This window comes from Ranitomeya variabilis, chromosome 8 (genome assembly GCF_051348905.1).
Source record: "Ranitomeya variabilis isolate aRanVar5 chromosome 8, aRanVar5.hap1, whole genome shotgun sequence".
Lineage (NCBI taxonomy): Eukaryota > Metazoa > Chordata > Amphibia > Anura > Dendrobatidae > Ranitomeya > Ranitomeya variabilis.
This window is the reverse complement of record NC_135239.1, coordinates 36,414,218-36,429,226: the sequence shown is the minus strand read 5'-3', so window position 1 is coordinate 36,429,226 and position 15,009 is coordinate 36,414,218. Positions and strand designations below refer to the sequence as shown.

Genomic DNA, 15,009 nt, shown 5'->3' with positions numbered 1-15,009 from the left:
GTTTTTATTTTTTTGCTCAAAGTACATGTATTTATTTATAAAAGATGCCTGTGATTGTGTCCATATCCTTTAGAAACAAGCTAGTCATAAACCACTTTAAATTTCCTTATTTCAGTGCAGTTGGGTAATTGGATAGTTTCCTATATATAACCACTACTTGTTGTTTTACCCCCAGTTTAGGTGCGAGTGTCCTTTTTTTGCCTGTTCCCTCTATAGGCAGCACATTTAAGTCTCCTTTGTATACAAATTTTTAATTGGACTATGAAGCGAGATGCTGCTAGGACTGCTGACAGAGAGAAAAGGATCTGTGTCTGAGCGTCTGCCCTTGTGTTTGGCACATCCTGAATGTTCCTTTATTTGTATTCAGGTTCTTTATAGATGCAGCGAGTTTATACAGAACACAATCAGCTCTGCAGCGCGGGATATACAGGCGGGAGACACAAAGCTGGCAGCGCTGCCCTCTCTTATTTTCTTTTATTATTATCCCGCTGAATGCTTTTCTTAGCCGCTATTTAAGGGAACACTCATCTTTGCATAAATAAAATGAAGATGTGAAAAGTCACAAGTTCTAGGAAAAGGATTAACTAGCTAATCTGAATGTTGAGAACAAAATAGTATCGGGCTTAGTTGCTGCCTAAAATGTTGGGAGCTGTAGAAGATCATGAGTCTTATAAAATGCCTAAGATCAGTCACACTTTTATGTTTTTTTTTATGTTTGTTTTGCAGATGCCAGAAGAGCAGGCATTTTGTGTACTGGTCAGAATCATGTACGATTATCAGTTTAGGAACCTGTACAAGAATAACTTTGAAGATCTGCATTGCAAGTTTTTCCAACTTGAGCGTTTGCTGCAGGTGAGTTTATGCAGAGTGTCTTACATCTCAAGCTCCTAGTGATAAACTACCTAAATAGTATTCATTAAAAATGTCCTTTGATTTTGCTGCTGTATAGTCTGTGTAACTACTTCATAAAACTGGTTATCCTGTTGCTTCTGACATAGAACTGTTCTTTTTACACTCCATCACTTCCTTCTCTAAGCATTAAAGATCAGAGGAAGAAAAAAAGCAGGTCAGAGTGTGGAGAGGAGGGAAAGCATTCAATGAGGGAGGGAGGGCAGCTTACACAAGCTGTACATAGAGAAGAAGGCAAACAGAATGCCGGGGAAGGGGAGTAAAATCACACAGGTTTACTAGTATACAGGGAGAGGACCCAAGGCAGACTCTGCATGGAGGTAAAGGACCCAAGGCAGACTCTGCATGGAGGTGAAAGGGGAATTAAACTCCTAAATATCTGTGTCTATTAAAACGATGGAGTAGAAATCTGTTACAATATATACAAAGTAAAATCAGTACAGAAGTTAAATCCTGTTGATATATGAAAGCTAGTAAAGACAACAGCATCCTGGATGCACAACCTTACATGTAGCATATATAATAGGAAGGCCACTAGTGTCTTGGCACTCGGACAGTTTCTTACAAGTACATTAACACGCCCCCAGTGCACTTCCAACCTAATTTGCATTTGTTTTTGCTCTAGATTTCTCATGACTGGCATATCAAATCGCTAAAAAACAGGTATATTTTTTTTTACTCAGGGGCAAGCACCTCTTTAGCCATACTGACAGGTTCCCTTTCAATATTTAGGTCATCAGGATTTTTTTTTTTTTTACTATTTTTTTTTATATACAACCCAAGCAAGCTTCATAGAATCTTAAGATTCTTTCCTTCCGCTGCTAAAGAAAAGGCATTACAAATCAGCAGAAACAAGCGAAACCGACGTTCATTTGCATTATGTTTGCTCTGGGGCTGCTGTTTATATAACGAACAGAGGCAGCACCCCAGAGCGAGCATGAAGAAAATGAGAGCTGGCTGTAATTTGCGTTCAGCTTGCAGTGTTTTCCATTGCCCCTGTCAAGCAGGGAGGACATAAAACAATACGCACATTTTCTGCACATAAAAAAAAACAAAACTTATGTGGTCTAAAAATATTTGCTTTTGAGCTTTTTACTCTTTTAATATTAAAAACACTGCAAGATTTATGAACCCCCGCAAGGATAAGTGCTGAACTGTAAGCTCTACAGACAAGTCCTCCTCATTTTATTTCATAGTTACCTTTTTATTTGTCTATTTATACAAGGTTTTTTGTTTTTTTTAGCAGAGTGGTATCTTTTGTAATAACATCAGTACTAGGTACTAGTCTAGAGCTGTTGCGGCCACTTGGGCGGCTTGTACCACCGTACAGTGGTAACGTTTTATATTGATGTGTACATCCACATAAATAGAAAAAAAATCTGTCTAATCCTAGAAATTAATTTTTTCTTGCCTTGTGAACACCGATGAGAATCTTCTATCAAACGGATGGTGGATGGGATACATAACCCTGGGGTTCTTATACTAACAAAAGGCCATCAAACACATTAGACTAAACTTGGTACAAAACCGCTGATATCGGCAGGGTCGGCCAGCAGTCTGATGTGAATCGGAATCTTCCGAAGGTTCCTAGAAACATAATGTCTGGGGAGAGAAAGAACAGGCCTGTTGAATTTCAGTGGATGATCTTCTCTGTGAGATGAGCTTCTGCCAAAAGAGTCTGGAGGCGGAGTGAGGAGGAGGATGCGGATTGAGGAGTGAGGAGGAGGAGGCGGGTTGAGTAATGAGGAGGAGGAGGCGGAGTGAGGAAGAGGAGGCGGATTGAGGAATCTGGAGGTGTACGATCCGGATCAAGGAGTCTGGAGGAGGCGGATCGAGTAGTGAGGAGAAGGTGTATCGAGGAGTTTGGAGGAGAAGGCGGATCGAGAAATCTGGAGGAGGAGGCGGATTGAGGAGTATGAGGTGTATTGAGGAGTCTGGAGGAAACAGATCAAGTAGTGAGGAGGAGGAGGTGGATCGAGGAGTAGGCAGATCAAGAAGTCTGGAGGAGGAGGAGGCATATGGAGGATCGAGGAGGCGGAACGACGAGTGGAGAGGTGGATCGAGGAGTCTGGAGGGTGAGGTGGACCGAGGAGCCTGGAGGAGGTAATTGACCGAGGAGCCTAGTGGAGGAGGCGGACCAAGGAGCCTGAAGGAGGAGGCGGACCAAGGAGACTGTAGGAGGAGGCGGACCAAGGGGACTGATGGAGGAGGCAAACCTAAGGGTTCTGAAGAAGGAGGCAGACTGAGGTGTCTGGGAGGAGCGCTCTCGCTGAGCTGAGCGTACCTGTGTATGGGGGGTCAGTTGAGATAGCTGTTGGCTGAATGATCGCTCACCCGACACTTTCTAATGTGTATGGGGCATTCTCGCCCTCTGCACAGGCACATATGAAGTTATTTTTTATGTACAGAATTCCAGGTCATTTATGAAATGGGATTTTTGGACTTTATTGCAGCCACTGGGGAAAAAAATAGTCTTTCTGAATATCCCCACCATTTCTTTAACCCCATCACGCATACACCACATACAGTAAATTATTGGGCTAATGGTATGATGCCAGTGCCGGATGCCTGTTAACTGAGATGCTGTTTTTTTCTTCAGGATGGAGCTTTATACTGACAGCTCAATTCTGTACTGTGAAATGGAAGTATGAAATAATCATCTCCCTGTCACAAATAAACCCAGAATACCGTGTCCATAAATGTACTCACTTAGTCTCTTGCTGCAGGAACCTTTTGACATAAGTAATAGTTATGCCCCTTATACCGGCTAGTTCTCACACCTATCTGTACTATGCGCCAGATACTGATGGACCAGCCAGAAGGAATGTCAGTGATACAAGAAGGCGCCGAGCAGCAAGACTGATCTGAAGAGAGGGTGGCAAGGTGGCCAGGTTGTCTTCCCCAGGATTGAGGTGTGATCTCTCGGAGAACTAGTCTAGGGCGACGCTAATCTTTTAGCTCATCTGCGCTATAAACCAGTTGTAGTGGTTTTGTGGGGTGAAAGGTCCGGACCGTTTCCTTTTAAATCCTGGTAACCTCTTGAATGATGTTTATTTTTGCAACAAACTGTTACATTGTATCTTTCCATTATGATTTGTTTACCCCTGGCGCTTTCCAGGGGCTGTTGAGTCGATACTATGGCTCCCTGGCTAGTGTTTGCTTTCTCTGTGTTTGTATATTAAATATTTGTGTATACATATGCAGGCGCACAGCCCAAGTGATGCTACTGTCAATATTACTCTAAACTTTGCTTTTAAAATAATGGCCATCTGTTTCTTCATTCCCCCATTCTGCATAACAAACAGTCTGGATGTCACTGTTGATATTTTCCAGCGTGGATTTTTTTTTTTTTTTTTTTTATGAGAACAGTGTTTACTCCCAAGATTTTTTTGATATTACACAAGCCAAATAAACAGTATAATCATTCTGCTATTCCTATTATGCCATGTCTTCTCAGAAAGGAAAAAAAAAATCAACTTATTGTCTAATATTTGTCATGCTTCTGAAAACCCTAGCGATTTTGAACGTCGGCTGTAAGATCCCATTGAGGGGCTGCGTCTGCCGCAGCAAAACTTGCTCCAGAGATAATCGAAACAACCCCATTTGAGGATTATCCTCATCTTGCTAGGTTATTATGATCAGTGAGGAAGGGGGGGTCAGGGTGTCTAAACTTTTGGGACTTATAATGATCTAGAGAACTCAAACGAACGTTGACAATCTCTGTCCATTCCCATCTGTAGCGCCGTGATATGTTAGTGGTTATCTTAAATACCATTACACTACATTTCAGTCTACAGTCCTTATTGATTTTCAGACGCCCTGATCTGCAGTTTGAAGTCTGATTAAAGTTTCAGATATGTCTCTTGTGAGATTGTCCCTCGCTGTAATATAGGCTGGATATGAGCCCTGTGTGTATCCAGGATGTTGTAGTCTTCACTCATATATGAGCACAGCTTCTATCCTGCACCTATTTCCACTCCACATGTTTTACTCCTATATAGCCTTCCCTGAGACTGTACATGTTTTCTCTCCTCTCCACTAGAGATCTGTTTACAACTGTCTCCCTGCTGCTATCTCTAGCATTGAGAGTAAAAGGGAAAGCATCGAATGCTGTCAGATCTGAGCAGGAGCTCATTATTCATTCTGCAAAAGCATTTCAGTAGATAAGTCATACAGATGTTCTACAGCAGAACATTTTCTAACAAAGACTATTTAGGAAGTTACTTATATTTGTATCTAGGAAGCAAATGGATAATAGCAAAAATCTGTGTAAAAGTGTACATAGCCATTGAAAGTTGTTTTTTTTGCATCAGTTAACCATTTAAGTGATAAAGAGCATCTACTGCATTAGGATAATCTGTAAAAATAAATAAACATTTGTGCATGTTGGGTAGTTTGAAGGATTGTCAATCATGTAATTGATTACCTTCTTGCCTCCTTAGCAATGTCCGTATTTGTTTGTTTGAGTAGAACCAAGTGAAAGTGGAATGGATGAGACCCTGAGCAGGGAAAAATGTCTGACATACAGAACTGTGCAAAAGTTTTAGGCAGTTGTGGAAAAAAGGCTGCAAAGTAACATTGTTTTAAACATAGAAGTGTTAATAGCTGTTTTGTATCAATTAACAAAATGCAAAGTGAATAAAGAAAAAAGAAATGAAGATAAAGAAATAAGTTTTGTTTTTTATCTTTGTCTTCAAAACAACATTGAAATTTAATTTCTTCTAGGTACTTGTCACTTGCACATAGTTTTTGAGGAAACTCAGCAGGAAGGTTGCTCCAAACATCCTGGAGAACCAACCTCAGCTCTTACTTCTTTCTCTTTATGTAATCCCAGACTGACTGGATGATGTGAGGTCAGGGCTCTTTGGGGGCAGGATCATCACTTCCAGGATTCCACGTTCTTTTTTTACCCTAAGATACTTGTTAAAGAAGCCCACCTCCAAGCAAAGTTTTTTAATCCTCCGTCTTGCCCTTAATAGTTGAAAAATACCAAATAAAGTTGAAATATGGATAAACTGTGTTTGCTCCTTAGACCAAGTTGAGAAGTTGAAATCATTCATGTGGTGTCATATAACAATCATCTTCTCTTCCTGCTTGATTAGTAGAATTGGGCGGTGGATGATCAGGTTGTAATGGTTCGTGCACAATTACATTTTTTTTTTCTGTTTTTCCATTTGCTAGGACCTGCTGCCTGACCTTTACTCCCACTTTATGTCGCTGAATTTGGAAGCCCACATGTACGCCTCCCAGTGGTTCTTGAGCTTGTTCACAGCCAAGTTTCCCCTCTGCATGGTCTTCCACATCATGGACCTTCTGCTCTGTGAGGTAGAATCCCTTTTATTGTAGTTATGAGTAGTTTTTTAAGGAAAACCTTAAGAAAAAATATCAACTTAAAATGAGCTTGCTGTATTTGGTCAAACATTCAATTAACTCTCCCCAAATGTGATGACTGGAATTGATGATGTTGCTACTTGCAATTGATTTTTCAGGTTTGTGTCAGCCAGTCGCCTCTTAGCAATAAGTTTTGAAAAGCTTTTATATAACTGAAGCAGTGGGAAGTCTGCTGTGTACATCACATAGGATACACTAAAGTTTCTGTATACACATCACATAGGAAGCACTGAAACTGCTGTAACAGCATTCAATAGGATACACCGAGACTGCTGTATACACATCACATAGGAGACAGTGAGCCTGCAGTTTACATCACATAGGAGACATCAGGACTGCTGTATATACATCCCAAGAGATACACTGAGACTGCTGTATATACAGTACATCACGTGATATACTGAGACTGCTGTATATACATCACATGTGATATACTGAAACTGCTGTATATACATCACGTGATATACTGAAACTGCTGTATATACATCACATGTGATATACTGAAACTGCTGTATATACATCACGTGATATACTGAAACTGCTGTATATACATCACGTGATATACTGAGACTGCTGTATATACAACGCATGTGATATACTGAAAGTGCTGTATATACACTCACCGGCCACTTTATTAGGTACACCATGCTAGTAACGGGTTGGACCCCCTTTTGCCTTCAGAACTGCCTCAATTCTTCGTGGCATAGATTCAACAAGGTGCTGGAAGCATTCCTCAGAGATTTTGGTCCATATTGACATGATGGCATCACACAGTTGCCGCAGATTTGTCGGCTGCACATCCCAAAGATGCTCCATACAAGGCAGGATGGATCCATGCTTTCATGTTGTTTACGCCAAATTCTGACCCTACCATCCGAATGTCGCAGCAGAAATCGAGACTCATCAGACCAAGCAACGTTTTTCCAATCTTCTACTGTCCAATTTCGATGAGCTTGTACAAATTGTAGCCTCAGTTTCCTGTTCTTAGCTGAAAGGAGTGGTACCCGGTGTGGTCTTCTGCTGCTGTAGCCCATCTGCCTCAAAGTTCGACGCACTGTGCGTTCAGAGATGCTCTTAGGCCTACCTTGGTTGTAACGGGTGGCGATTTGAGTCACTGTTGCCTTTCTATCAGCTCGAACCAGTCTGCCCATTCTCCTCTGGCATCAACAAGGCATTTCCGCCCACAGAACTGCCGCTCACTGGATTTTTTTTCTTTTTCGGACCATTCTCTGTAAACCCTAGAGATGGTTGTGCGTGAAAATCCCAGTAGATCAGCAGTTTCTGAAATACTCAGACCAGCCCTTCTGGCACCAACAACCATGCCACGTTCAAAGACACTCAAATCACCTTTCTTCCCCATACTGATGCTCGGTTTGAACTGCAGGAGATTGTCTTGACCATGTCTACATGCCTAAATGCAGTGAGTTGCCGCCATGTGATTGGCTGATTAGAAATTAAGTGTAAACAAGAAGTTGGACAGGTGTACCTAATAAAGTGGCCAGTGAGTGTACATCACATGTGATATACTGAAAGTGCTGTATATCCATCACATGGGATATACTAAGGCTGTGCTTGTATATTTGTCACATTGGATACACTGAGACTGCTGTATAAACAGTACATCACGTGATATACTGAAACTGCTGTATATACATCACGTGATATACTGGGACTGCTGTATATACAACGCATGTGATATACTGAAAGTGCTGTATATACATCACATGTGATATACTGAAAGTGCTGTATATACATCACATGGGATATACTGAAAGTGCTGTATATACAGTGCCTACAAGTAGTATTCAACCCCCTGCAGATTTAGCAGGTTTACACATTTGGAATTAACTTGGCATTGTGACATTTGGACTGTAGATCAGCCTGGAAGTGTGAAATGCACTGCAGCAAAAAAGAATGTTATTTCTTTGTTTATTTTTTTTTTCAATTGTGAAAAGTTTTTTCAGAGGGTCATTTATTATTCAACCCCTCAACCCACCATAATTCTGTTTGGTTCCCCTAAAGTATTAAGAAGTAGTTCAGGCACAAAGAACAATGAGCTTCACATGCTTGGATTAATTATCTCTTTTTCCAGCCTTTTCTGACTATTTAAGACCCTCCCCAAACTTGTGAACAGCACTCATACATGGTCAACATGGGAAAGACAAAGGAGCATTCCAAGGCCATCAGAGACAAGATTGTGGAGGGTCACAAGGCTGGCAAGGGGTACAAAACCCTTTCCAAGGAGTTGGGCCTACCTGTCTCCACTGTTGGGAGCATCATCCAGAAGTGGAAGGCTTATGGAACTACTGTTATCCTTCCACGGCCTGGACAGCCTTTGAAAGTTTCCTCCCGTGCCGAGGCCAGGCTTGTCCGAAGAGTCAAGGCTAATTCAAGGACAACAAGGAAGGAGCTCCGGGAAGATCTCATGGCAGTGGGGACATTGGTTTCAGTCAATACCATAAGTAACGTACTCCACCGCAATGGTCTCCGTTCCAGACGAGCCCGTAAGGTACCTTTACTTTCAAAGCGTCATGTCAAGGCTCGTCTACAGTTTGCTCATGATCACTTGGAGGACTCTGAGACTGACTGGTTCAAGGTTCTCTGGTCTGATGAGACCAAGATCGAGATCTTTGGTGCCAACCACACATGTGACGTTTGGAGACTGGATGGCACTGCATATGACCCCAAGAATACCATCCCTACAGTCAAGCATGGTGGTGGCAGCATCATGCTGTGGGGCTGTTTCTCAGCCAAGGGGCCTGGCCATCTGGTCTGCATCCATGGGAAGATGGATAGCACGGCCTACCTGGAGATTTTGGCCAAGAACCTCCGCTCCTCCATCAAGGATCTTAAGATGTGTCGTCATTTCATCTTCCAACAAGACAACGACCCAAAGTACACAGCCAAGAAAACTAAGGCCTGGTTCAAGAGGCAAAAAATCAAGGTGTTGCAGTGGCCTAGTCAGTCTCCTGACCTTAACCCAATTGAAAACTTGTGGAAGGAGCTCAAGATTAAAGTCCACATGAGACACCCAAAGAACCTAGATAACTTGGAGAAGATCTGCATGGAGGAGTGGGCCAAGATAACTCCAGAGACCTGTGCCGGCCTGATCAGGTCTTATAAAAGACGATTATTAGCTGTAATTGCAAACAAAGGTTATTCCACAAAATATTAAACCTAGGGGTTGAATAATTATTGACCCACACTTTTATGTTTAAAATTTATAAAAATTTAACTGAGCAACAAAACTTTTTGGTTTGTAAGATTTATGCATCTGTTAATAAATCCTGCTCTTGTTTGAAGTTTGAAGGCTCTAACTTATTTGCATCTTATTAAACCTGCTAAATCTGCAGGGGGTTGAATACTACTTGTAGGCACTGTACATCACATGGGATATACTAAGGCTGTGCTTGTATATTTGTCACATTGGATATTCTGAGACTGCTGTATAAAAACATGGACGTTTTGGGTTGTCATTATGATTTAAAAAGATAAAACACAGTAGTTTGACAATAAATGGCTTCACCCAACCACTAACAAAAAAAAGTTTTGGTGTTATTCATATTCTCTGAAAAAAAGGCCAAGAAAGCAAAAATTCTGCCGGGTATGTAAACTTTTGAGCACAACTGTATATATATACTTTGAGCTAAAATCTAAAATTAATTTAATTAATTAATTTTTTGCAGCTGGGTAGCCTGTGTATTGAACTGTGTTTTGCTGGCTGCAGAACTAGTGAACGGAGCCCCCCATCAGTGAGCTCATTTTGGCGCTCTGACAGTGCGTTAGTATTTCTTTTATCTGTCTTTTTATGAGCTCCTCTCAGCTGAATTATGTCTACAGATCTCATGAAAGCGCAATAATAATCTGTACTCTTATGTAGCGCCAACATATTCCGCAGCGCTTTACAGTTTGCCCACATTATCACCACTGTCCCCATTGGGACTCATAATCTAAATTCCCTATCAGTATATCATTGGAATGTGGGAGGAAACCGGAGTAAACACGGGGAGAACATACAAACTCCGTGCCGATATTGTCCTTGGGGGGATTTGAACCCAGGACCCCAGCGCTGTTATCATAAGCAAGGTGATTCCTGAACGTTGTCAGATCAAGCCTGCTGACAGATCCTCAGTTAACTCATTATGCAAAAAAACAAACTGCAATTTTTTTTTATGAATCCAAATTGCCAAAATTATTTTTAGCCCCCAAAACATGCATTGAAGTAAAAACAAAAGTTCTGGAGGGGTCTATTTTCCCTGTGATGATAGTTGGGAAACTGGAGGTCCATCAGGAAGACACTCTTTGTCTCCTATTACAAGTAAAGGTTGTTCGAAGAGGAAAATCGCTCCGATAGCCATCGATTAGAATTGGTCCAGCTGCAGCCTCGTGCTGTCCGCTCTCCTAGTGGTTCCCCCACTTATGTGTCCCCGTCTGAGCGCCAGATGGTCAGATTTATTTAGTTTCATACCAGATTAGAGATGGAATCGGCTACTTTAGATTTTAGGTATTATCAGGATTAGCTCATATGTTGTCAGTTTTCGACATAGAACATTGCCAGGAACTCAGGAAAGTGTTTTGCAGAGGATTTGTGTGACCCACATGTAAAATAATTCCCCTCCTATGTGTGCCGGATCAACTCAAAGTATTGTAGGGTCTAATTGTTGGATTGTGGCAGTATTAAAGTATGAGATTCCTGCGCTTCTTAAGTTTCAGTAAAACTTCTCAATGAGATATCTCCATGTTATATCTGCATTTTATCATATTCTCTGTCATGTGGGGGAATTTGTTAGAAAAACCAACTGTAGGAATCGCCCCTCATCCATCTTCTGTCCGAGACCACCATCACTGAACTGATCTGGAACATGCTACTTTGGTGCCCTCTTGTGGTTGTGTTTGGAAATTCATACATATGGCGGATTTCTCATTAGATGAGTTGCTAATCTCCTTATAAGTTATTAATATCCTTAACATCTCTCGTTTTGGATTCCAAAGCAGATCATTCATTTTTTTTTTCTTATTAGAATTATTGGTAATTGACTGGCATTAATGGGTTAAAATAAAAGTGACGTTACAAATCTAAAAAAATGTCACTGATTTCAACAATTTCAATTAGGGGTGCATGCGGATGTGCGTTTAAATAAGTAAAAATATCTGCATAAGGAAACAATGGGTCCACAGCAGTGGGATAAAGCACACAGTGATGTCACAGTACAGGGATAAATCACACAGTGATGTCACAGTACAGGGATAAATCACACAGTGATGTCACAGTACAGGAATAAATCACAGTGATGTCACAGTACAGGGATAAAGCACACAGTGATGTCACCTTATAGGGATAAAGCACACAGTGATTTCACAGTTTAGGGCTAAAGCACACAGTGATGTCACATTATAGAGATAAAGCACACAATGATGTCACAGTATAGGGATAAAGCACACAGTGATGTCACAGTAAAGGGATAAAGCACACAGTGATGTCACATTATAGAGATAAAGCACAGGGATGTCACAGTAAAGGGATAAAGCACACAGTGATGTCACATTATAGAGATAAAGCACAGGGATGTCACAGTATAGGGATAAAGCACACTGATGTCACAGTATAGGGATAAAGCACATGTTGATGTCACTGTACAGGAATAAAGCACACAGTGATGTCGCTGTACAGGGATAAAGCACAGTCATGTCACATAAGTCATCATACACACAGAGATGTGGAATTATTGGCAGAAAATACATGGTGATGTCACAGTAATGAGATAACAATTGTGAGGCAAAAAATAACAAAAAAACATTGTGGTGGGCGCTGTCTCAATTTAGCCTGAAGATCAGATCGATTTTGAAATGTTGTTGTGTTTTTAGTAAATGTTCTTTGTTTTTCTCCACCTCGCCCTCTTTGTCTTCATCTATAGCCACCCATACTATTACATTGATACACTGTTCATGCTGCCTCCATAAATGCATTTTGCGCTCATCATGCTTACAAAAAACATGAATAAAAAGTGATGGAAAAGTCACTTGTACCCAAAAAAGGTGCTCATGAAAACCTCAAGTTGTCCCAACAAAAACCCCACGCTCATCTTTGTTGATAAGAATTACAAACCAAAGTTATGGGTCTTTCATAGTACACAATGCAAACTTAGAAAAAACTGTTCAGTTATGTTTATTTATTGAAAGTTTTAAAAAGTGGTGACACCTCTCACCTTACCCGTACGGACCTGCAGAGTGAAGCAAACATTTCATTTTTACTGCAAAAAGTGAGCCTGAATTATAGTCACACAATTGTGCAGGTTTATTTCCATTTCACCCTCAAATTATTTTTTTTTTTATGGGAAAATAAAAATATTACCGTTCTGGTTCCAGAAAGATCAGGATGAAATAAAAGAAAGCGGGTGGCTGAATTTGTACCTGTACTAACTTCCCTGCACAGTCGATCTCGTATAATGATGGTGCGCAGACTTATATGCAGGGTTGTGATCACTTTCATGTATGACTGATGGTGGCGACTTTGCGATTCTCATTAACCCTTTCTTCCTCTTCGCAGGGTCTGACTATCATCTTCCAGGTGGCACTGGCACTTTTGAAGGTATGTAACATTTGGATAAATGACCTGCCTGTAGTCCTGGTGTAATATTAGCGTTCTATGTAACTTATCACATATGCTAGTCTACATGATCCCAACTGGACGGACGTAAAACACTGCGGAGATTGGTGTCCGAGGGTCTCCTGACTCATACTCGGTAGCTTCATCTATGCCTATGAGGCTGTGGAGTGGGGGTCAAGGGACCCGCAGCCGGTCCGGACATCACTGTGTTCTACAGACGTCTGGATTCGGCCTGAATCAGAAGAAGCTTTCCCCTTTTATGCCTCCTTCCACCCCCAGGTAACTTGGACAAATACCTCTGCAGGTTTTGCTGACTGCGTTGCATTGCACAATGTTGCATCTCTCCCTATCCAGAGGATTAATGAATACAGTTGATTTATTTATTGTTTAGCTCCATCGCTCCTGGCCTTAAATACATTACAAATGCAAAGTATGGAAAACTTGGCCACCACTTTCCCCTTATTCAGCACTCTACCTTCCTGCATCAGTAAGTCCAATATGTACAATTAGCGGAGTTACTTAAACGGCTTATTTCCTCCTCTGGAGCCGCCGGACCCCAGGGGTGTACCTCACTGCGAGATGAGTCTGCTTGTATGGGGGGAGATAAGTTATGTCTATATGGATGCTGAGGAAGGCGCAGAAAAGGAAATATTACATTTATTAACCTATATGGTGCATAAATACGTAATAATAGCCATTTCATTTCTATAGCGCCAACGTATTCCAAAGCACTTTACGATTAAGCGGTGACATGTGCAGACAATAAAAACAACACAGAGTTACAGGCGGAGTCTTACAATCTATAAGATATGGCGTATACCACAACTACATACTTATAAGATTAGTGGAGAAGCTCTGGTGTACACCTATTTACTTTTTTAAGTTGATGATCATCGGGAGTCAATCATCTATTGGGGCTTGGTACATGCCATCATATCTATTGTCCTCCATGTCTCCTACAGTAACTCAACATTTATTTATGAACTATTTTTGCAATCCAAAGACGTCAGAAAGAAGGAGTAAAACAGATGGAAAATAAAAGAAAACTGGTGTATTTCCTAAAATACAAGATCTCTAGTCTAGCCTTTATACTAAATGTTTATTTGGTCTTTCAGAACTAAAGCTAAAAAAGTGCCAGGACCTGATAAATCACTTCAACATAATTACATACAGAGAAATTACTTACCCATAGTAAGTAGGTACATTTAGAATAATTGTCAGTCTGTAGCTTGTTAAATAACAAGACTGACGAGGAGCTCTCATTAAAGGTAACAGTACGATGTTACCAGCAGTGGGTGTTTCCCTACAGTCTGATTGGACAGTGTCAGGGACACGCCCCCAAACTGGTAACACCCAGGAGGAATCACAGAGGAGCGGTACAATGTAGAAGATTCTGTTCTGTTCTGACGGGATAGTTATAACTGTGGCCGATCAGAGGATACTGATGGGTCGCAGCGGTCTTGTGACATAATGATCACAGGGGTTGGGCAGAGTGATGCGATTGGAGAAATGGCAACAGTCCGGCATACAATTTGTATTCCTTTTCTATTTCATGATGCTAATTGGATCCGTTAATAAGGGGTCCAGTAATGGACAACTCCTTTAAGGTCTCCTGTTACATATCCCTGCCATTCTTCTTCTTCAAAGCTGTTAATATTATTTTTTTACACAGAGATATCACCTCACATAGCCTTTTTGGAAATGTATTCTTTAAATCCTCTCCGAATGAGTGAGGATTGGGTTTATTCTTCTGGTTATTAGAGGGATTACATCCCGGGCTCTGACAGTAAATGATGTATTTTCCCATATGACAGTGGAGCTCAGTGCAGCTATTTTATATTTGATCCAGTCTCCTGGGGAAACCGACCTCTAATTACCACCTCTGATTAAGAAAATAGAGGAGCTCCGGCATCAAGACCATGTCGGGGAGTAGGTGGAGTTTCCTGCTTCACCTTCACTTTAATAACTAATAAAAGCTAAAGCAGCGGATACACATGTAAGTCTCAGTAGAGCAAATAAAATTAGGACGGGGTTATTGCATGATCATTTCTTCCTCTGCCACCATGCCAGACTAAGGGGCTTGTCACACAGGTATTCTGTAA

At 41.1% G+C, this 15,009-nt stretch overlaps 1 protein-coding gene across 5 annotated transcripts in view; it reads left to right on the top strand.

The window, feature by feature from the left end:
- The window catches only part of RABGAP1L (RAB GTPase activating protein 1 like), a 268,486-nt gene that overhangs the window by 185,470 nt on the left and 68,007 nt on the right, over positions 1-15,009 (top strand). For all 5 annotated transcript variants that reach the window (XR_013218588.1, XM_077277811.1, XM_077277812.1 and 2 more), the window contains 3 exons: positions 727-852; positions 6,091-6,234; positions 12,848-12,889. Coding sequence is in view for 4 of the 5 variants with exons in the window: in XM_077277811.1 (XP_077133926.1) it covers positions 727-852; positions 6,091-6,234; positions 12,848-12,889 (312 nt within the window). In the remaining variant the exon portion in view is untranslated. The remainder of the gene's footprint in view (positions 1-726; positions 853-6,090; positions 6,235-12,847; positions 12,890-15,009) is intronic.